The 22280-nt window shown below is 34.5% G+C and overlaps 3 protein-coding genes across 8 annotated transcripts; 2 read left to right on the top strand and 1 right to left on the bottom strand.

The window, feature by feature from the left end:
* Positions 1 to 1231: 1231 nt before the first annotated feature.
* LOC125191175 (interactor of constitutive active ROPs 3-like) lies at positions 1232 to 5026 on the top strand. 6 transcript variants are annotated; one of them, XM_048088666.2, is made up of 4 exons: positions 1232 to 1491; positions 2414 to 2502; positions 2892 to 3135; positions 3384 to 5026. In XM_048088666.2, the coding sequence occupies exons 2-4, from the start codon at positions 2483 to 2485 to the stop codon at positions 4899 to 4901; spliced, it is 1782 nt and encodes a 593-aa protein (XP_047944623.1). In that variant the 5' UTR covers positions 1232 to 1491; positions 2414 to 2482; the 3' UTR covers positions 4902 to 5026. The 6 variants fall into 6 exon arrangements, with proteins under 6 accessions (XP_047944623.1, XP_047944627.1, XP_047944625.1 ...); XM_048088670.2 differs by having other exon boundaries at positions 1232 to 1560; XM_048088668.2 differs by lacking the exon at positions 1232 to 1491 and adding an exon at positions 1773 to 1797.
* A 2872-nt stretch (positions 5027 to 7898) lies between these two features.
* On the bottom strand, positions 7899 to 9530 carry LOC125187256 (dof zinc finger protein DOF2.1-like). Its single transcript, XM_048083811.2, has 2 exons — positions 9342 to 9530; positions 7899 to 9010 (listed from the first exon to the last, which is right to left on the bottom strand). Exons 1-2 carry the CDS (start codon positions 9372 to 9374, stop codon positions 8225 to 8227), a joined length of 819 nt encoding a protein of 272 aa, XP_047939768.1. The 5' UTR covers positions 9375 to 9530; the 3' UTR covers positions 7899 to 8224.
* Positions 9531 to 17738: 8208 nt separating this feature from the next.
* On the top strand, positions 17739 to 20780 carry LOC125186149 (arogenate dehydratase 2-like). Its single transcript, XM_048082484.2, has 12 exons — positions 17739 to 18074; positions 18164 to 18231; positions 18349 to 18441; positions 18648 to 18848; positions 18925 to 19005; positions 19088 to 19183; positions 19273 to 19350; positions 19441 to 19530; positions 19607 to 19674; positions 19879 to 19960; positions 20081 to 20155; positions 20458 to 20780. The coding sequence occupies exons 1-11, from the start codon at positions 17825 to 17827 to the stop codon at positions 20138 to 20140; spliced, it is 1167 nt and encodes a 388-aa protein (XP_047938441.1). The 5' UTR covers positions 17739 to 17824; the 3' UTR covers positions 20141 to 20155; positions 20458 to 20780.
* Positions 20781 to 22280: the final 1500 nt, after the last annotated feature.

Raw genomic sequence — 22280 nt, 5'->3', positions numbered from 1 at the left:
TGCTAATAAATTAGACGTGCAACTTTTTATAAGAAAATTGATTTGGTCATCTTTCTTAAAAAATACTATCTCCATCCTATAAAAATAACAATATTTTTCCTTGCGTGTATCCCATAAATATATTTTATTTTTATTTTTAGAAAGTTATCTCAAACTCATTTATTTATATATATCAATTTATAACTACTACTACAATTTATACCGTTCCCATTATTAAATCGTAATAATAATGTGAGTCACACTATCTATTAACATAATTTTAAAATTTAAATACACTGTTATTTATACCTCTTACTTTACTAATTGTACAATAATTCTGGTACATATCAAATATTCTTATTTTTACACAAATTGGTGTCAAATTGCATTTCATAAACAATAAAGCCATGCAACCAAATTTTGTACAACCAAATATTAGTTTATTTGAAAAAAAATGTAATTTATTTATACATTTAATTAAAAAATTAGACATATTTATAGTATAGGAAACATGCATAATATTATGGTATTTATGTATAATTTTTCAAATTTTTTTGTATCATAAAATATAATTAATACATATTTTAATTCAAATTTAAAAAATAATAGAGAAATAATTCAAATATAAAAATAAAAAATTGAAAATGAGGCCACAAACTAATAAAGTATTTTTAATTTATTAACTATCTATATTTATTATTTTAATATTTAATTAACACATCAAAATTACTAATATAATCTTGTTTTAATGGTATAAAATTTGGTTGTTTAGTATTACTCTTTAATAAATGTTCCTCGTCAGATTTTGATATGATAATAAACTTAATAGGTAAATAAATTGTCATGATAATAATGTGTCATGATGTTACGGACTATATTGGGAAGGGTTGGTGGAGCACACGGGACCCACAATTACATAAAATTGAGGCAAGTAAATAGCGGATTATGATTCAGAAACTGGTCAAACTTAGTGAATGAACATTAAACACTCATCCTATGTTAGAGGTAAAAGGGCTAGCTTTTATAGCTCAACCACTATCTCTTCATTTTCATATCCTCATATGCTTGTCTCCACTCTATTTTTTTTAGTAGAATAAATTAAATAGTATTCCCTCTTTGAATGTAAATGGAGTCATTTTTCTATTTTCAAAAATTCTAAATTAATCGAGTTATTTTTTTATCTTGAAAAACTATAAGTTAATTGAATTATTTCTATAGTAACCATCTCTTAAGAAATATTTGGATTAACAAGGAATGGAAGGAGTAGTACTAATCTATAGTATACAGAGTAGTATTTGAGTATTTGAGATTCCAACCTACATATACAGATTCACCAACCAGACACATTGCAAATTGCAGAGACTAGAAAAAGAAGCAGTAGTTGCCCTCGGAATAAGAGCTAATAAGCTCTTTAATTTGGATGATGACTCTCTCTCTTATTCTTGATTCTATCAAAACTATGCACTAGCCCGTTGCAACCCTCAATTTACAGCTTCCTCTCAACAACTCTGGGTGAGAAAGTTTCCTCCATTTCACTCAACTTGTATTCTTTCTTTCTTGGCTAATGGAGGAGATAACAATGTGAGGAAATGCTTCAAAAAACTGCATTTTGAATTTCATTTTGTTGGTTCAGACTTCAGAGTGAGAGAGTTTCTAATATGCTTTTCTTTTGGGGTGTAATGCAAAATGTGATGTTGGTATATTTTGAGAACCCTCCTCTCTCCACAAAAGTTTTGGACCTCAAAGCCACTTTACAGGCTTTGTTCAAAGGCTGAGTATGATAAATCCCTTTTCAGTAAATTCACACCTCTTGTAGGAGTATGTCTTTTCTCATTTGGCTGCTTCCACCTTTTCTTCTCCTTTCCAAGATGCTTTCTTTTTTGAATTTGGTTGTATAGTAAGAGTACTAATACAAGAAAAAAGAAGCAATCTGCTTATTGATGATGTGAAACTACTTTAGCTGCAGGTTATAATTGTTACCTTTCTTGTATGATAACATTCAACTCACCATTTCCTTGTTAATTGTTTCATCATGTTTTGTTTTTCCGGCCAAGAGCCATTTTTAGTTGAATCATTTGTCACTATTAGCCTACATGCACACTTCTTTTTATCAAAATGTGCCTCAACCAACTCAATAAATGCTGTAATAAATAACTAATGCCAAAAGCAGCAAGAATTCTTGAATTCCTCTCTGCTGCAGAGGTGCAGGATTCATAGATCTCATATTTTGTTTAGACATTGGAATGAGACATTCTACTAATCCATCCCATCATCTTCTTCTGTCCCAATAAAACATTTAACTTGGTATTTCTCTTCAATGTGGTAGAAATGCCTACCTTAAATGAACAATTGACTTGTACATTATTGTCATTTCCATCATACCTCTACAAAATTTTCTTTCATTTATGCATTTGGTGTCTCTCCACTGTTGCAGGTGTTGTGTGGGGGCAGGAAGCATTTGAGTAGCATCTAAATATTTCCCATTTTCAAGTTTAGTTTGAATATGCAGACGCCTAAGTCAAGGTAACTTTCGGTGACTACAAGAACAATGAAGCATTCATGAAAATGATTATTTTTATTTGACTTAATGATTAAAGTGTTGTGGAACTAATGATCATCTTTTTTTGTAATGATTTTGAGTAAATACGCGATGGATATGCTAAATTGTGTAAATCTTGTCTGATGGGACCAGATTAGGCCATTAGAGGTTGAAGGATTACTTTTGAGAAATTGCATAGCTTTGGTTGTCCATTTCTTCTTTATATATAGTGATTAGTCATCTGTGTATAACTTCATGTTTAGAGTGACATTGTGATGGTGAGGTTTCATGTCTCTGGTTGTACACAATTTACATGTAAATAATGAGCCTCATGAGTTAGAACATCTTGATGGTTTACATTACTCTGTTGCAGAACCAGTTCCTCAGGAGCAGCTCCGAGGATTTCTCCTCGCTCTATTTCATCTGAGGTGTCGGGGAAGAACTCCCCTCGATCAACCCCCTCCGAGGCATCCAGAAAACATTCTCCACGCCAGCTCAAGACTGGTCCCCGTTTTTTAGAGCCCACCGTCTCTTCTTCTAACCTAGCAACTCGATCGCCAAAGGAGTCGGGCCTTAGAGTTTCTGATCACAACTCGCCGGCAAGTCCACTCTCTGAGGTACTAAAAATAACTAGCATCTTTTTGTTTTGTGCTCGAAGCATAAAGTGAACCAAAACACAGATTCCTTGGTATATACAAGAATCTACTACGATGTTGTAATGAAATCTTGTACCATGTCCAAAACTAGACTTATATTCATCATGATGTATTTTTTTGTCAATCTGAATAATATTGATGATTCAACTACTGCTATATATACTCCATATGGCGTGTTTTGCTAAATCAATTTCTGCTGCAACCTGCAGAAGAAGCGTCCAACCAAAGTTTCTGAGCTCGAGGTGCAGATTTCTCAGCTAGAATCTGATCTGAAAAATGTGAAGGATCAGTTATGCTCATCAGAAAAATCTAGGAAGCAAGCCCAAAGAGATGCAGAGGAATCCAACCAAGAGCTCTCAGTCCTCTCCTCGAAGCTTGAAGAATCCGAGAAGAAATTTCTAGAACTTTCAGCCACTCGGAATGCTCTCACAGTAGAGATCTCTGAGACGTGTGAACAGCAAGACAGCTCGCTGCAAGCTGAGCTGGAAGCTCTACAGAAGCAGCAGTTGCAAGAATCGGCTGCTTTGGCCTCTGCATTAGATGAGATCAAAAGGCTCAAAGCTCAGCTGGAGATGGTAGCTGAGTCTGAAGCTCACCGCTTAGAATCTGCACAAACTGAGACACTCGTGGTTGTGGAAGAAATGAGGAAGCAACTAAATGAGTCCAAGAAATCTGAAGCTGAAGCGCAAAAACTTGTTGGTGAGACACTTATGCAGCTGGAGGCAGCCAAGAAGATGGTGGAGACGCTCAGGTCGGATGGTTGTAAAACCATAGGAGTCTACGAGGCTGCAGCCAGTGAGCTGGAACAGTCGAAGGCTCGTGTAGAGCTTCTAGAAGAGCTTGTTGGGAAACTCAATGGTGAAGTTGAAGACGAGAAGGTAAAGATATCATCAATTGAAGCAGAATTTGCTTCTGCGAAGCTTGAAGTGGAGCAGTTGAGATCTGCTCTAGCTGTTGCAGAGATGAGGCGGAACGAGGATCAGGCTCGGAGCGCAGAGCAAGTAAAGCATGCTTGTGAGATTGTGGAACAGATCAAGTCCACATCAGGGCAGAGAGAGGCTCAGTTGGAGGCAGAGCTTCGAAAATGCAGCTATGAAATCGAGGAGCTGAGGTCAAACCTCATGGATAAGGAGACTGAGCTGCAGAGCATCTTTGAGGAGAATGACGCCCTCATAATGCAGCTGGAGAACGCGTTATCCGGCCACAGGGAGCACGAGCTGAGAGCAGAAAATGAGACTATTAAAGCACAATACCATAACATATCAGAGGAAAACAGAGCATTGAGGAAAGAAATGGAGGCTTACAATAGCACGAGGAGCGAGGCTATGTCGGAGCTAGAGGCAGCGAGAGTAGCAGAGAAGGAGGCGCTGGTGAAGGTGGGGTCCATGACGGAGGAGGTGGACAGGAGCAACAGGAAGGCAGCTCGCGTTGCTGAGCAGCTGGAGGCAGCACAAGCAGCCAACGCGGAGATGGAGGCAGAGCTGCGGAAGCTGAAGGTGCAGTCGGATCAGTGGAGGAAGGCAGCGGAGGTGGCTGCGTCCATGCTAGCGGTTGGGAACAACGGGCACGCAGTGGAGAGGACGGGGTCAATGGACAACAACTACAGCCCTCGGATGAGGAACATCACCTCGTCATACTCGGATGATCTTGATGATGAAATGTTCAAGAAGAAGAATGTGAATGTGCTGAGGAAGTTTGGTGTGCTATGGAAGAAGCCTCAGAAATAAGAAGGATAGAGTTGATGAATATTATTATGAGGTGATGGATGACCTCTGTGTTTTCTTTATTAGAACTCTTCTTTTTAGGGGTATTTGGTTGAAGATATGAATTAACATGAATTCAGTGATGTTTATTTCAGTGCAATTAACATAGTAGTTGCCCTCTCACTTTTTATAACACCAATATTCTTTTGTGAGTGAGACCACATCTAAAATATTCAATCTTCTAATTCCAATTATGATACTTTATTTCACGAGTTCCATAACTGGTCATTTGGTCATATGTTGCAGAGAGTATTCTGAGAGGCAAAGAAAGAGAAAAAAACTAATGAAAATTATGAAATACTACTACCCAGAGTTCAGGCCTAATTTTGTGTGATAGTATCTTTACTTCCATGGTCCATTTGTCTGAAAATTTCTAAGTTCTTTAGTTAAAGATGTTTTGAGATTGCAAATTTGGAGTTTATAAGTAGAACTCTAAAATTGAGAATACCATGACCCCAAAAACAAATAAAACTGTTAGCATAACAAGTGTATAGAAATACCCAACAAAAAGATCAAACAATTCTTACTGGGCTTTCAAAAAATAATAGTAGGCCCATTTGTATAATGAATTGGGGAAGCATTGTATTCGAACCTGTTTCATAGCAAACGGCATTGTAGTAATTTTTTTATTAATCCAAATCCATATATTTTAAAAATAAATTATTGGTACGCATTTTAAGCTTTTCGCTAATAATCTTATTTTAGCTTTCCATATATGTTAACTGATTTTTTTCAACGGCCCCTCTTAATGTATAGTTCTTTAATTTGCAGTATATTTTTTTTTTATCAAATCAATTTCTCAAAACAATGTGTTTATAAAAATGTATGATAAGCTTCGCAATCTGCATTGCCATAGTAACATTTTGTTAAAACAAAAATATGGAACATTCTATATATCACGTAAAAGATAATTTAATGTCAAATAATAGCAGGTTGTGATTTTAAATCGTCAGAATTTAAAATCTGCATATACAATAAATTGTCATACAATCTTCATGATTTAAATTTTTTATTGAATAACCTACACGATGTATTAGTGCTCTTTACTACCTAGTAGCTAGCTACAGTATATATATTAGGCCAAATATATCTTTAAGTCCTTATGCTAATTTTTTCATTTAATTCTCATACACTGTTTTTTAGTAGGTTCTCGTAATTTTTATTTTGTCTTTTTGGGTCCTGATTTAACTATAGTTAAATTTTCTATTAACCAAATAACATGTTATATAACCAAATAAAACTTCTCTGCAATTATTCACCAATTTTCGTATTTTTCTCTTAAAACAAAACAACCCAAAGCAGATGAAGTTTAAATGCAATTGTTCATCGATTGTTTGTCAACACTCGACACTTTATAGAATTAAATCCTAATGAATTTTGTTCATTTATTTTTTTCTTCTTTTAATTTTGCTTCAGATTCTTTTCTTGGTTAATCTCCACATTGATTTATCATAGGAAAAAAAGATTACGTGAAAAAAAATTTCACATTGATAATTATATTAGGAATTTGTATATATTTCCAGCAAAATATTATTTGGAATTTATTTGAATAATTAATGATTGACAATGTTATTATGAAATAGTTAGCAGAACTGTTAAATAAAACTAAAGAGTGAACTATAGAAGTACTACCCAAAAAATGGGCCTTGCATCTTTTCAGTATCCAGCATTTACAATAAAAAAGTTCCAAAAATTCTAAATTCAATCCCAACTTTTACTATTCTATCCTTCTAACTCACAAAACTTTTGGTTTTTTAATGTTTCTATACTTCTGTTCTGATTTTTTAAGGATTGAAAATGTTTGTGGCATTATTAAATCTTTGTATACTATCTCAAAATAAATTATTTAAATCTTTGTTGTACTCCCTCCGTCCAACAAAAGATGTCACACTTTCCTTTTTAGTTTGTCCCACTAAAGATGTAACGTTTCCATTTTAAAAAAAGTTCTCTCTCACAATAATATAAATATTATATTTTCTCTTTTCACCTAACACACAAAATAAAATATCCTAAAATCTCGTGCCATCTCACAAGTGTGACATCTTTTGTGGAACGGAGGGAGTATTATCTAAAAATGAATTATTTAAATCTTTATAGTATTATTTAAATTATTGCATTACAATCGAAAAATTAATATATATTTGTAGTAGTATTTTATAAAATATTGAATGGTTTACTTTTAAAGCATTCATTTTTAGTTTAATGCATGATTGCAATAATAATTTATTTTAATAGGAAAAAATATTTATTATAGAGTAATAAAATACGCTAGTTTGGGTATCATTTAAGATGACTTGTATATAGATGAGACAATTGAGAGAAAAAAAAATGAAATTTCATGATTTAATATTTTAATTTTAAATTTTATAAAATAAACTAGTAGAATTTAATGATTTAAATAACTATCAATTCGTATTTTAATGATGCAAAGAGTATGTGCTAGCTTTCTCATTCGACTGAGGAGTTGTTTTATGGAGTTTGAAATTAGCAGTAGAATGCAAATAAATAAATAATTAATGGTTTATTCCTATAAGATAATCTATCCAGATATTATCGAGATATGTTTTTTTCCCTAAGTCATTACTGACAACATTATTCCACAGACTTTTGTTTCACGCCCAAATCTGCTGTTGGATTTGGTTTGTCCGAATCGCGCAAGACTCTAGCCTTAATTTGCTGAATTTCAATGTCATTGGGACTAGTGAACCACAATTATCATTTAATTAATCCCTAATCAACATTCCATTTTCCCATTTAATAATCCACTAAGATCTACCTCTAAACAATAAACCATCATTACATTATCTCTTGAAAGCAACATTGTTTACCATTATCTTCCAATCAAACACACTGCCAATTTCAAGATTGTCAAATTCCATTTCCTCAAAAGAGGCAAACAAATCAGCCTGCCTTACTTCAACTGTTTCTATTGTATTTAGGGGATTAAATAACGACAATAAATAAAGAACAAGAAATGAAATTCCATTAGTTTGTCGTCAAACAAATAAATGTAGACAGTCAACAAAAAAAGAAGAAGACGATTCAAGTGAATCAATTCCCTCTTCGTACAATACAGATCACAAATCCACATCATTAAAATTAATTAAACTTTCCCTTTAAGTTAAACACTTGATAAGTAATTAAACTCTATCCTTTTTTCTTCTTTCCCCAACCCCTCTCTAGCAAACACTATAACCCACTCAAATTCCCAATCTAAACAATTACAATTATTCTTATACGATTAAGAATAATTGTAATTATTTAAGGGGCTTCTTCGCTCTGTCCTCTTATGTAAGAGGACTATTGAGAAGCCCCTGCCAATTGGATGACCCGATCCCATTCCAGTTAAGTCTGGTAGCGGAATCGAGATCCGGCCCATTGCCATCCCCGGCACCCATATTTTGCCACGGGAAACCCCACAATATCCTCCCGTCCGCGTCCCTCCCTCCGAGCATCTCCTGCTTCACCGTGGCCACGGCCGTGGGGACCGCATAGTCCCCATATGGCATGTCGTGCATCATCCCATTCTGATCATCATAGTACAAATTGTGAAGCCCATTCCCAGCGCTCGGGTTCTCAAGAAAGCCACTACTTCTGATGGCATCAAACAGCCCCGAAGAGGAGGTGCCGAGGGCTTGGGAGTGGGCCCAGATGGAGAAATCGTGATCCTCTAACCCTAAATGGGCGGAATTCTGCTTCTGGAGAGTGGCGATGGCGAGATTGAGATCGTTGGAATCGTAGGAGAGAGGAGGCATGGAAGGGATAGGGGAGGGGAGGGGGTGGTCCTGGCTTCGCTTGGAGGAGGAGGAGGAAGAGGAAGTGGAGGAGGATCTCTTGTTCTTGCGGCAGCCTCCGCCGACGGGGACGTTGCGGAGGGTGCCGCCTTTGGTCCAGTATCGTCGGCAGGATTTGCAGAAGTATCGGGGCTGGGAGAGGCTGTAGTTGTTGTAGTAGCAGAATTTGGTGTTGGCGGAGTCGCATCGAGGGCATTTTAGAGCTTGCATATCAGCTGGCCTTGCCTTCTTGTTTCCATCTTGCTGCTTGCACGCCACCATGCTTTCTATACCCATTTCCTGATTACATTTTCCATCTCATTGTCAGTATTAATCTCACCCAATTTCCAACATTCATAAATACATATGTATTCTAAAATTAGGGTTCCAATTTCAAGGAATTAATCTCCTTATAATGAAGTCAGGTACAATCAGAAATTTCCAAGGCTTTTCGTTTAAAAATATTTGCTTTTTCACTATTAATGGAATATAGAATTTGCGACACCAAAGTTTGAAATCAAAGAAGATGCTTTTTTTTCATCAAGTATGGGAGAGAAATTGATCAGATTCAGATACATATTTGATTAAGTGATCAACACATACACATTACAAATCAGAAAATTAATTGCACCTGGAGATGGAGCTGTGCGCTTGAAGAATCCATCCCACCATGCAACACCTGTGCTTCTACTTCTTCTTCTTCTTCTTCTTCGAGAAAGATGAGAGGGAATGTGTATAAATAGAAGAAGGTTGTGCTCAGATCTTAGGTGGAAAAAAAAAGAGAGAAAGAAAAACTGAGCCTAGTAGTACAAGCCACACACCCCCATTACCCCATATATATATTCGGATTGAGAGAGCGAGGACAAAGTGGGGTGTCGTTAACAGTTTAGGAGAGAGAAGGAGAGTGAGAGTAATGATTACGAGATTGTGGTGGGGATGTGTGTCAGTAATATGTGGGTGTTGGCACGCAAGAGAGAAAACGATAAAAAGCAGTCTACACAGCGGCATTTCAATTCCGAATTGTGGGTCCCCTGCGGCGTGGGAAGGCAAACTACGTGGTGGACCCCACCCCCGTGGGCCCGGCCCGGTGCTCTTCGGGCTTCCTCGCCGCGGCATGTCGGATTCAGACAACTGCTACTACCCTATTGCTACTACTCTACGTACTTGTCTTGTACTTTTATTAATCACCTCGAATTTCATTCTCTTCATTCAATTCTAATTTCTAATGTGCTCTGTTTCTCTCTACCATATATTGAAAATTGATGTCATTGCAATTAAAAATGGAGTAATATTTTACTCTTAAAATGTGCTCAGATTTACAATATTCCACATGAGACCTAAAAAAAATAAAAATCCGCCCGACCAATTTTTTTTTTAAAAAAAACCCAACAACAACATAGGATACTTTGTAAGTCTGGTGGTGACTGAAATCAGTAGGTTTGTACAGGTGTTGTGGAGTATATGGTATATGGATGCTTCGAGAAAAGAAAACATAGAATACCCCATCATTATATACATGATTGTATTTGTATTTATATTATAGTCGTCATCATTAATATTAGGTCTAAACTGTGACACTACTAATAGACGTAATTAGTGATTTCAATCATTTTCCCTTATTGTTCGATCGAATATGAATTGTTTCCAAACCAAGGTTGCTCCATATATCCGACACGTGCAACCTAGCTATGTTTTGAATGGACAAATCTGTACCTATTTTTGTACACCTCACATAGTTTAAGTTATTTTATTTGTTTTCTATTTTCAGATAGACGTGAATCCTAATATATACACAACCAGTATTACATGTGATGTGACCATCTATGTATAGCACATGAGTATAAATATGGTGTTGAGTTACATTTAATTCCTAGTTGTTATAATTAATACGAAGCATATGCATGAGACTTTATACTAGTATATATACTAAATAAATGAAAGTATTGTTACTTTTGAATTTTGTAATGCAAAGCTAGCTGATCAAGATTCTATACAGCTATGTACATAAATATTGATATTTGATTTGTCAAATCTTGTCACATGCACCTAAAAAGTAGATATAAATTGAATCTTCACACAGAAATCAACATGCTATTCGATCCATCACCAATCTTAATTTTACTTCACAAAAACATAGAAGCCCCTTTTTCACCATTTGTGGGATGCCCTCTTTTACTATATATTTCCCCTTTTATTTACATTCTCCATTTCAAATGAAAAGTTTGTCTCAATGAATGAGAGGAAAAGGGATTTTGAAGCTAAGTAATTAACAACATCCACATGGATCAAATCCATTTCTTAATATTTATGTTGCATTAATAGAAGACCATACGAACTCTTTTTCCATTGAGTTTGTGTTTGATTCTTAATTCAACAACGAATCCACTCACTCTCACATGCGGGTAAATGAAGAATCATTCAACAACATTGATCATTAAGATTTAAAAAATCACATTTCTTGTCTTGATTTTTATGTCTATTCTTAATTTATCCACGTGCTCACACGCTAGTAACTGATGAGTCATTTTACCAACATGTTTATTCTTAAAGTCATTAAGAGCAGACGACGATTCTTTTACTAAGTTCAACTTTAAAGGGATAAATAGACCGAAAGGTAAAGAGAAATAACTACCATATTTATCTTTTCTTTATACAAACTCATTATCCATCATAAAAGACAGTATTTGATTATGTATTCTTCAATTTTGAAGACATATATTTACCTCTTATTCATATAAAAGATAAATATAGTACTTATTTTTTCTCCTTTTTTATTATCTTCTTCCTTTGAAATTCACTCAAGTAAGTATTATTTATTTTTATAAGAAATATATCTTCTGAGATCTGAATTTTCTTGTTTCCTTTGAAGCTGCTGTAATATATGCTATTCCTACAACCAACTTAGCATGATCACTCAATTTTAGAGAACTTTAACTCATGACATCACATCCTTGTAACGCATCTATCATCTATCATCTATCATCTATCATCTATCATAATCTAAAGTGTCAGTTTGGTGAAAAGACATTAATGCCCTTTTTGGAGGGAAAATCAGAAGCTATTTTTGTTTATCCTTTTAGTCATTTTGAGAAATGACAATCATTGGACAGAAAAGAGGCTGATATTATTGGACAAAAAATTGGTCTAATGAATCAGTGGCTTCTCAAATAAGATAAAACACATATACATACACACAAAATTGGTCTAATGAATCAGAATTTGCATTTTTATTGATTGATTTACTGATAATTTTATTTTTGATTGCAGCATAGAAGAACTCTTGGAATCCGGCGACAGCTCCGACGATGGGTGACAAAGGCGGGGCAGTGGCGGCAAGGCGGCGACTGGCTACGAGAACATGACAGATCCGGGCGAGAGAGATAGGGGGGAAAGGTGTGAAGACGAAAAAGAAGAGGAAGAAGAGATTCGATCTTTACCAGCAATGGCGGCAGCAAGGCAGCGGAGGCGAGGCGAGGCGAGGCGAGGCGTGGCATGTGCATTAGGGTTTTAGGATGATATTAATTTATTGTATATTGTTTGGAATTTTGTTTATATTTAGTGTGCTTTTATTGTGTTAAAATTTTCAGTAGTAGTATATAATTTAGATTTCCAATAGTGCTATGTCCTCATTTTATAGTATATCTTTCTTAACTAAATAGAGTTTTAATTTAAGTGCCGCACTCTATTATTGTATTTATTTTAAGCTAAGATTAATTTGGACTTCTAATATATTGACTCTGTATAATATATATTTTTTAAATTATTTTTTTAATAAGTAATTAAGTTTAAAGTATACCGTTAGAATTGAGTTATTTTGATTTACTCATATTTCTATCTTTTAAAATTCCGATAATTTTGAAATATTGAATTTAAATTTGGCTACACCAAATAATAACTATGAAAAATGAAGCTAAATTAATTTCATTATTAAACAAAGAACAATATTGCATAACAAGAACATGCTTATTAATACGAACACATACTATGTGTTAGTTTCTTGATATTAGGTCGTACACTTGGTGTTACTTCTACTCAAAAGGGAAAATGAAAATTTTAAGTATTTTTACTAAGTTATTAAATTCATAGTATATAGATAGAATTGATTTGTCTTTGATTACTCATATTTCTCTATTTAGACTTTTCAAAATATTTGTGGAATGTAAATATATTATCAAATATTGAAATTAAATTTGGCTAAACCAAATAATAAATATAAAATACTACAAAATAATAATGATAAAAAAAAAACTAAATTAATATCAATATCAAACCAAGAACAATATTGCATCATACTAACATTTTGAAAAAAAATTTGGTGTTACTTCAACTCAAAAGGGAAGATAAAATGTATACCACCAATTATAGAGCGGAGTTAAAAGATTGATAAACATACAAAAAATCGCTAAAACCTCGCTTCAAGTAGTACTCCGTTCATAAGTATTTGAATATCTTATCTTATCTTACTAATCTAATATATTTAGTGGGCTTTTTGGAGTATAATTTTGATTTTAAATAATGGTACTATAAAATTATGCAATTTATAGTAGGGGTACATTTTTATTAATAGAATATAGTTTTAATTTAAGTGTTGTACTCTATTATTATATTCATGCTAAGTTTTAATTTGAAATTTTAATTTATTGAATTATTTTTTTGAATTATGTTATTATTTACTCATATTTCTATTCTTTTTACTTCTCAAAACTTTGAAATATGTTTATATTGAATTCGCTAAACCAAGTAATTATGAAATATCAATAAATAATGATATAAAGTGAAACTAAATTAATATCATTATCAAAAAAAGAACAATATTGCATAACATTAATTGTTGTTATGTATAGTAATATACTACAATTTTATATATAATATATTAATTTTATTAAATATGTTGAAGTTACTTATAAATGTATTTATATTTAAATTACTAGAAGTACACATAGTTATAATTGAGTTGATTTTGTTAATTTAAACTGGTGAACTTATTCCTTCAAATAGTTTGCTTTTTTTTTTTATTCTTTTGTAAATAGTAGTATTACATTTTTCTTTATTTGTATGTCTTATTTCATTTCATCCACACATCTTCTCTTTTGTTATTTCTTTTATTTTATACTACACTCATATCAAATATTAAAATAGTATACAATCATCCGCTAAAATATGAAATGTTTCTTGAGAGTGGGTTGAGAGAAGTACAATTGTACAAATATTTTTTGTTGTTGTTTATAATATTACAAATATTTATTTTAATTAGTTCTTATCTGTAAATATATTTTTATACTTATTTACTCTATATTCATAATTTTAAATTAATATATCTTCGTTATTAAAAAAGCTTTTGAGTGTTAACACTAGTGAGTAGTAATGTTCAAGTAACGAATGATTGGTTATTTTTCCTTATCCATTAAGATAACAAATAAGCAACACATGCATTCCACTTATAATACATAATCAGCCAATCCAAATAAAAGGAAGAGAAGCAGGTGATCTAGCTACCACTTAGCCAGTCAGCAAAACACACACATATATATTAATAATACTACTATATTAATTATAGTATATAGTGGAGTATATTATTAATATGTTTGTGCTTCCCAATGTACAAATAAATCTGAAGGGACCAAGATTCTTGGAATGTGGGAAAATCAATGCCAACTAACGAATATTCTAATATTGTCATCACCTGTCACTGCATTCTCTCTTGGGATCCCATGAAAACGGATTGTAGTTTGCTTCCCTCTCCATATTTTCAAAGGGCCAAATAATTGCTCCATTGAATAATTACTTATTATACTAAGTGAATGTCGATTTCTTTTTTCTAATGAATATGAACTTTACTTTTCCAAGTGGTTTGAAGTTCGAACCAACCCGACACATTCATATATGATATTTATACTAAATTAGTATTTACATTCATTATTGGTCAAGAAAGCAATTATCATCGACGAAAAAAGAAGATGTCTACATTTAGGAGGATAAGAAAGAAAACAGAGGAATTGAAAATATGTAAAGATGATAGGGTTTGGAATTAGATTGGTGTGATTAATCAAGAAACCCTACTTTTGGTGAAGAAATAATTTGTAGTGGGCTCACATGTACCACATGTAAGATAACGTGGGACCAGATGCAATCAGTATCAGTCAAATCAGTTGACCGGTCAAAATTTTGGTTTTTTCGGCCAAATAAAATAAAATAAAAAATAGTGGAGAGGCAAAGTGAAAGCTGAGATGGGAAACTGTGCCTTTGATAATACTACTATATGGCATGCTATATCACCGAAGAAAAGAATATGCTTTGGAAACTCTATAAAATCTTGAAGCTTCTGCATATTATAGTAGAATTTTAATTGGATTGTTACACATGGATGGACCATATATACCCCACTTTTTTGAAAACATATTTCTACCAAACGTATATTTATCTTCTTGTAGGGTGACCTTGTTAGGATTAAATTTATATTTCATGCCTAAGTTGTCACTACTTTTATACTCCATATACTCCTAGTAAAATACATGTGAGCTTCCTCATAAGTGTTTTGATAATTGATAGATTTAACAGTCTCGATCGATACAATTACATTAACAACTTCTTATTGAAAAACATATGGACTACTATTACTTTTGAAGGGGAGTAATTAAACTACACTCGAGCTCAACCTAACCCAAAATTATCAGGTTCTTATATAATTAAAACGTTGATTTGATAAGAACACAAATCTTATAAGGCTTGATCTTCAAATTCATTAATTTTGTGCGTTCATACTAGGTTTTTGTGTTGTGTTGAAAATGGCTAGCCGTGCACAAAATTGAGAAGTGAAGTAAGAGCTTAGTGACCATATTTTTTTTCAGGAACACTGAAATGTTACATATTTTTTTTCAATAACCATAGAGTTGGTAGTGTTTTCACTATAAAACTAATTTGATGAGATAGAATCTTGTTAAGTAAAGGCCAACATTGAATTTCTTGTAGTAATATTAAGATATTTGTCATTGAGGTTGTCAGTGAAATTTGAAATGCTGAGACAGTGAGATTTTGTTTAAATTGATGGTGTGTAATTATAAATAAATGGGAAATTGGTCTCTAAAACCATGAACTTTGCCCAAAATTTGGTATTTCCCATGAACTTTGAAATTGGTATATAATATCACGAACTTTGTATTTTGTTTGGTATTTCCCAAATTCACTCAAATAAGATATTTTCATCAAAATCTTGTTTAACATAGGCAACCGTGATATGTTTTATAATATTTGAAACCATTTTTTAAGTTCATAACATGTAGCATAAAAAGTCACGTTGAAAACCACATTGATTTAATTGTGTCAAGTATGATAAAAGCTTCGTAAGTTAGTCAAATATAGTAATAAACATGTCATGGGAAATACCAAACAAAATGCAAAGTTCGTGATATTATATACCAATTTCAAAGTTCATGGGAAATACCAAATTTTGGGCAAAGTTCATGATTTTAGAGACCAATTTCCCTAAATAAATTGAAGTGTGGCCAACCAACTAATTGAAAGTGAGAATTTCAACAACCTACTGCATAAACATACACAAACAAATGCTACATGTTTTTTGTCTCCATGTGAAGTTAAGTTAACCCATATAAGGCGCGGAGAAAGAAGCATTGCATTTCTAAATCAAATATGCATTTAAAATTGGGCTGGAATCAAGTTCATGTATTTCTTTTCAAAATTACTCAAGATATGATCAAATATGCATTTAAATTGGGCTGGAATCAAGTTCATGTATTTCTTTTCAAAATTACTCAAGATATGATGATGCTTATGCCCCAGCCCAAGCCCAAGCCCAAAGACCAATATTATTAACAAAATACAACATCATTCCTTTGTTTTAACTAAACAATCCCAGAAACGCTTTTCACCCTCCCATTCAAAAGAAAAAAGAAAAACTGTGTCTAGTAAAAATATTGGCTGTGTTCGGTACACGAATTCAACTCATGGAATTGGAATTGGAATTGGAGGCTTCAATTCCAAATTTGTTGTTTGTTATCAAAAGATGTGTAGAATTGGAATTGAATTGTAATTCCAAATTTTTGAATTCCATAATTTCAATTCCAAAATTTTAAATGAAGAATCTAAATCCAACATCTCAATTTCACAGGTCAAATGGAAAAAATGCGGATCCTAAACAGGTCAAACAAATTTCTGGCTTCCTCTCTCCCCCCCTCTGCGACGGGAACCCTCCCCTCTCTGGAGATCTTCCTTCATCTAACAACAATCTATCAGATATTATTAGCCATAAAAAATTTGCTATTCTTACCGCGTTTGTGCTTGATTTTGTTTAAGTTTTGCCAATTTTTTCAAATCTCCATTTTTGCAGATTTGTCAAATATTTTGTTCAAATTGACTGTAGTTATAAGCCATCTCCACCGTCTTCTTCCTCTTGATCACTTCATCAGCTCCACCTCCTGATTGTCCAAATTTTTTTTATCATTGGAATATAAGATTATTTTTATCAAATGATAGTTATTTTAAAATGATGATAACTACTTATTAATCGAAAATATACAAACAATAGTAAATTAGTATACATACTCAAATTTCAGTTCTAATGTTAAATAATACAGTAACTCCACGATCTCCAATAATACACTAAAACTTAAAATATGATAGACAATTAGTTTTAACGGTACTCCAAAATCAATCTCTGAATTTTAATTTCTGAGTAAAAAATACTCTCCGTCCCATAAAAATATGTGCACTTTCTATTTTTGTCCATCTCACAAAAATATTTGGGTTGAAAAAGTTAGTGGAATATGAGACCCACTTTTTTATATTGATTTTATAATAAAATAGTATATGAGTTAAGTAATGTGACCTATTTACTATTTATGATAAAAATGAAGTGTGACTCTTATTGTAGAATGAACTAAAATAACAAAATGTGACTCTTATTGTGGGATGGAGGGAGCGTATATTAAAAAAATTACTTATATTAAAATTAATATAGGGGCTGATGGAAGGATAATATAAATCAATAATTGTATTCTTGGACTCAAAAATTTTCGGAATTGACCGAAGCAAAACATCGACGTTTCTTCAATTCTTCTGAAACTATTTGTGATTTGTAAATTATCCGCCGCGACGACAATGGCGGCCAACACATCCCGATCCCCAATCACCCCCCTTAATTCCGGAATCCATAACCCTACCTCTAACCGTAATCGATTCTTCTCCCTCAGACCTATTCAATCCCGTCGCAACTTCCATTTTCACGCCTCCAGCTCTAGTAGTGGTAAAAGTAGCAATGACAACAAAACCCAAGCAATCGACCTGCAGAAGCTCGTCCAGGATTCCCCTTACCAGTTCAATTCCAGAGACTCTCTCCCATCACTTCCTCGTACATCTCATTATTTTCATCTTATTTGAACCCCCGATATTGTAGGATGTAATTTCGATTGATTACTTTTGAATTGCTGATTGTTTCAGGGCCTTTGACCTCTGCTCAGCTGTCGCACTTGGCGGCGGAAGGGCCTCGTCTCCGCGTCGCTTATCAGGTTCTCCCCCTCCTTCTAAATTATCTGCATGTTATTGCATAAATTCCAATGAGAATTGGCCATCGCCTGCTCCACGAGAGAGAATATGGTTCTGATTTCGGTTATGTGTTTTCAAAGGGCGTTCGAGGTGCGTACAGCGAGTCTGCAGCCGAGAAGGCTTATCCGAATTGCGAGGCAGTACCATGTGAACAATTTGATACAGCTTTTCAAGTCAGTATCTTGTGCCTTATTTGGTGAATTCTAATTACTAATCTATTTTATGATGTGCCTTATTTCATGAATTGTGATTTCTGTCAATTTCATCATGTGTCTTATTTTGTTGAACTGTAGTTGAATTTTGAAGATATGGTGATGATAAACTGTCTTCAAATTTCTGTTGAATGCTGAAATTTTCTGTTTAACTACTGCTACTGCAGGCAGTAGAGAGGTGGCTTGTTGATAGAGCGGTTTTGCCTATAGAAAATTCGTTGGGAGGCAGTATACACAGGAACTATGATCTTCTACTCCGGCATAGGTTGCATATTGTTGGAGAAGTTAAAATTGCAATCCGTCACTGCTTACTAGCTAATCCCGGGATCAAGATTGAAAATCTAACAAGGGTTCTAAGCCATCCGCAGGTATCTCAAGCCCAATGAAACCAGGTTATTGTTTCTGGAACACAAAGCTTACAATCTGTGACTCCTGATACTGCAGGCTCTTGCACAGTGTGAGAACACCTTAACTAAGCTAGGTCTGGTTAGGGAAGCCGTGGATGATACTGCTGGTGCAGCAAAGGTAGTATGCTTTACCTTTTCTTGTTAACGTGTGATTGTAATTTAATTTTACGAATAACTGAATTCTACTTCCCCCCCCCCAGCATGTTGCATTCCATGAGCTAGAAGATGCCGGGGCAGTTGCTAGCTTAACTGCTGCTAAGATCTATGGTCTTGATGTACTTGCTCAGGACATTCAGGTTTGTTTGTAGATATTATATTTACGTTGTGTTGCATAACCATTTTCTTACAGATTTAAAACACTGCCATTTGTCTACCTTGTTGCCAGGATGATACTGCTAATGTGACTCGATTCCTTATGCTGGCTAGGGAGCCTATCATACCAGGCACCGATAAACCTTTCAAGGTTAGAATTCCTTTTTTCAAAACAAATTTCCCATCACACATATTTTCCTCTAACCTACCAATCTAATCATTCATTATTTACTTTTCGCAGACAAGTATAGTCTTCTCATTAGAGGAAGGTCCTGGGATGCTTTTCAAGGCACTGGCCGTATTTGCTATGAGGAATATCAATCTCACCAAGGTTAGTTTGTCATTGGCCTCCCGGAATATCTTCAATACTTTATTGTGTATGCCTACTTATCATTTTCTGATACTAGATTGAAAGCCGTCCACTGCCAAAGCGGACTCTACAAACATCAGATGACAATTCCATTGGCTTTCCTAAGTAAGTGCTTTGCAGTACAGGTGTGATTCTGGGCTAATATTTTTAGGATATTTTTAGCTTTTCAGGATAATTGATGAAAAATTAAATTCATCGAAAGATCTGCTGCTATTATCCTAAAGCATCCAATTACTGTTTTCAGAGTTCACTTGATAATTTTCCCTAGATTAATTGTGTGTAATCAGATGGTCTCATTCTTGCATGCAGATGCTTTCCCTATCTTTTCTATGTTGATTTTGAAGCATCCATGGCAGATGAAAGAGCTCAAAATGCTCTAGGTCATCTGAAGGTCTGTGCTACCCCTAATGTTCTGCCTGCAATTTTTTCCCCCTTTTTCAGTGCTACACCCCAATGTCTAGGTTTCAGTTATTTTCTTATGTATAAACCTTACGATGTTTAATCTTGGCAGGAGTTTGCAACATTTATAAGGGTTCTTGGCGGTTACCCTGCAGACAATGGCCTTCCATAGCAACCTTGTATTTATGTAAGGCACCTATATTTGTGAAACTTGTATGCTTTTCAACTGCTTTACATTTGATTTTGAGTGAATAACTTTAGTCTATTTGAGTGAGTTCTTAGCTAACTGATAAAACTAAGTACAAACTAAGGACTAATTTAACTTCCTAATGAAAAGCTGCAGTTGTTTTATCTGATGAAGCATATTTGCAGTGATCGACGTAGATTGAAAACAATAACAAAATATAGTCGAAGAAAAGCAAGACTTGAAAACAGACCTAATTGGTTTTCAAACTTCTTAAATATGTTTCATGCTTTACAATGATGCAGGAGTTCAAGATTGGAGGGTAACAATTTATATTCTTCAGCCGTGCTCCCATATACAGTTTTGAAGTACTAGAGATGCTAGAGAAAGAGCAAATAATGCCGCACTTTGCACAAGTTGCAGCTTCACTGGTGCACTTTTATCTTTGATGTAAGTACGCGGTTTGGTTTGTTCCCCCACCCTCCAATATTTTCTCCTTACCGGGCTGTAGTTTTTGTACACTAGAGAGTTATTCAACAAAATACACCACACACCTTCTCCACATTTTAGCCATCTATTTCTTCATTTTTTACAACTTTTTGGTTAATAAAGGGAGCTTTAAGTAAAATGATGTCCAATTATCGCTTTATTGTATGTGAATTTGTTAGTGTGGAAATTAATTTTTTATTGAGTAGTAAATTTAAGAATGAATATGTTTAAGGAGTAAATTATTCTTTTTTCTTTTGGTACACACCCATCTCTTAGTAGTGGATTCCATCAAGTCGTAAAAGAAATAATACTACTCCTAGTTTTAGCCTATTTCTTTTTTTCTACTAGTTTATTTTTATATATGCGTCATCTATCTTACATTAGGACAATCCAAATAAGAAATAAAGTTGCAGTAGCCCTTATTGTCTGCATATATGTAACACCCCACATGAGTGTATTTAATCAGCCGGCATCTACAAGAGTACAAATTGAGTATTTATAAAGTTCGAGATTTCTACTTCCATACATTCAATTTTTATTTTATGTGCTCAGACATTGGAATGCCGATAAAATCTTTATTTCATACCGTCAGTTTTGAGCTATGCGCGCAGATAATATTTTATTTCGTTCAGAAATTATGGAATATTGTGTTTGACTCTAATCTTTAATGAAACACTCACACATTTTGTTTCGTCGGTGCTTCTGTTTAATGGGCATGACGCATTATGAATCGGTTTATAATATTGAACAATTCTTGATTTAAGAAAATTCCAAACTCTATCCGTTCAGACAAAACTAACATATTACAAGATCTAAAGTCTGTATATTTTAAATCTTCATTCTAAGAGCATCCACAATGGTCGGCGAGCGACCGGCTAGCCGATTCTCGGCGCTGGCCGGTTCGCTCACCGAACCATTGCAATCGGCGAGCGCTGGCTGATCCGTTCGCTGCCGTTGTAGGCTGGCAATCGGCGAGCAATCGGCCAGCGCAATTTTTTTTTTAATTAAAATATCGAAACACTATATATATGCGATTTTCACGTCATTTTCATTCGCGCCACTTGTTTTAACGAGTTTTCTCTCTTTCTTAATTTCTATACAAGAGCAACAACGCAAAATGAGTAACGCGGGTGGTAGTACTGGTGGTAGTAGTGATGAGGAGTACGACCGACAAATGGACGAAGCATTGGAGGCCTATACGTCCGGTGAGATAGACCGGTTGTTAGAAAGGGCTTTTCAGCCGGCGGTACCTCGACCTCGACCCGTTGTCCATCGCCGAGCAGAGATTGTTCGGGATCACGTAGCTGCACATCAGCGGCTATATGACGACTACTTCGCTCCGAAGCCGCGGTTTAACGCCAACCTGTTCAGGCGGCGTTTTAGGATGCGCAGGAAGCTGTTTATGCGTGTCGTTGACGCTTTGGAGCGTCGATATCTGTGTTTCCGCTTCAGGCACGATGTGGCTTGCAGATCCGGCCACACCCCTATTCAAAAGTGCACTGCGGCAATCAGGCAGTTGGCCTACGGAGGGGCGGCAGACATGTGGGACGAGTACCTCCACATAGGTGAGACGAGTGCCCTGAAGTGTCTGAAGAATTTCTGTGAGGGCGTCGTTGAAATATTCGGGGAACAGTATCTT

This window comes from Salvia hispanica, chromosome 5 (genome assembly GCF_029641045.1).
Source record: "Salvia hispanica isolate PSC_SH4W2 chromosome 5, Shi_PSC_v1, whole genome shotgun sequence".
Lineage (NCBI taxonomy): Eukaryota > Viridiplantae > Streptophyta > Magnoliopsida > Lamiales > Lamiaceae > Salvia > Salvia hispanica.
The sequence above is the reverse complement of the archived record's forward strand: the minus strand, read 5'-3'. Positions and strand labels throughout refer to the sequence as shown.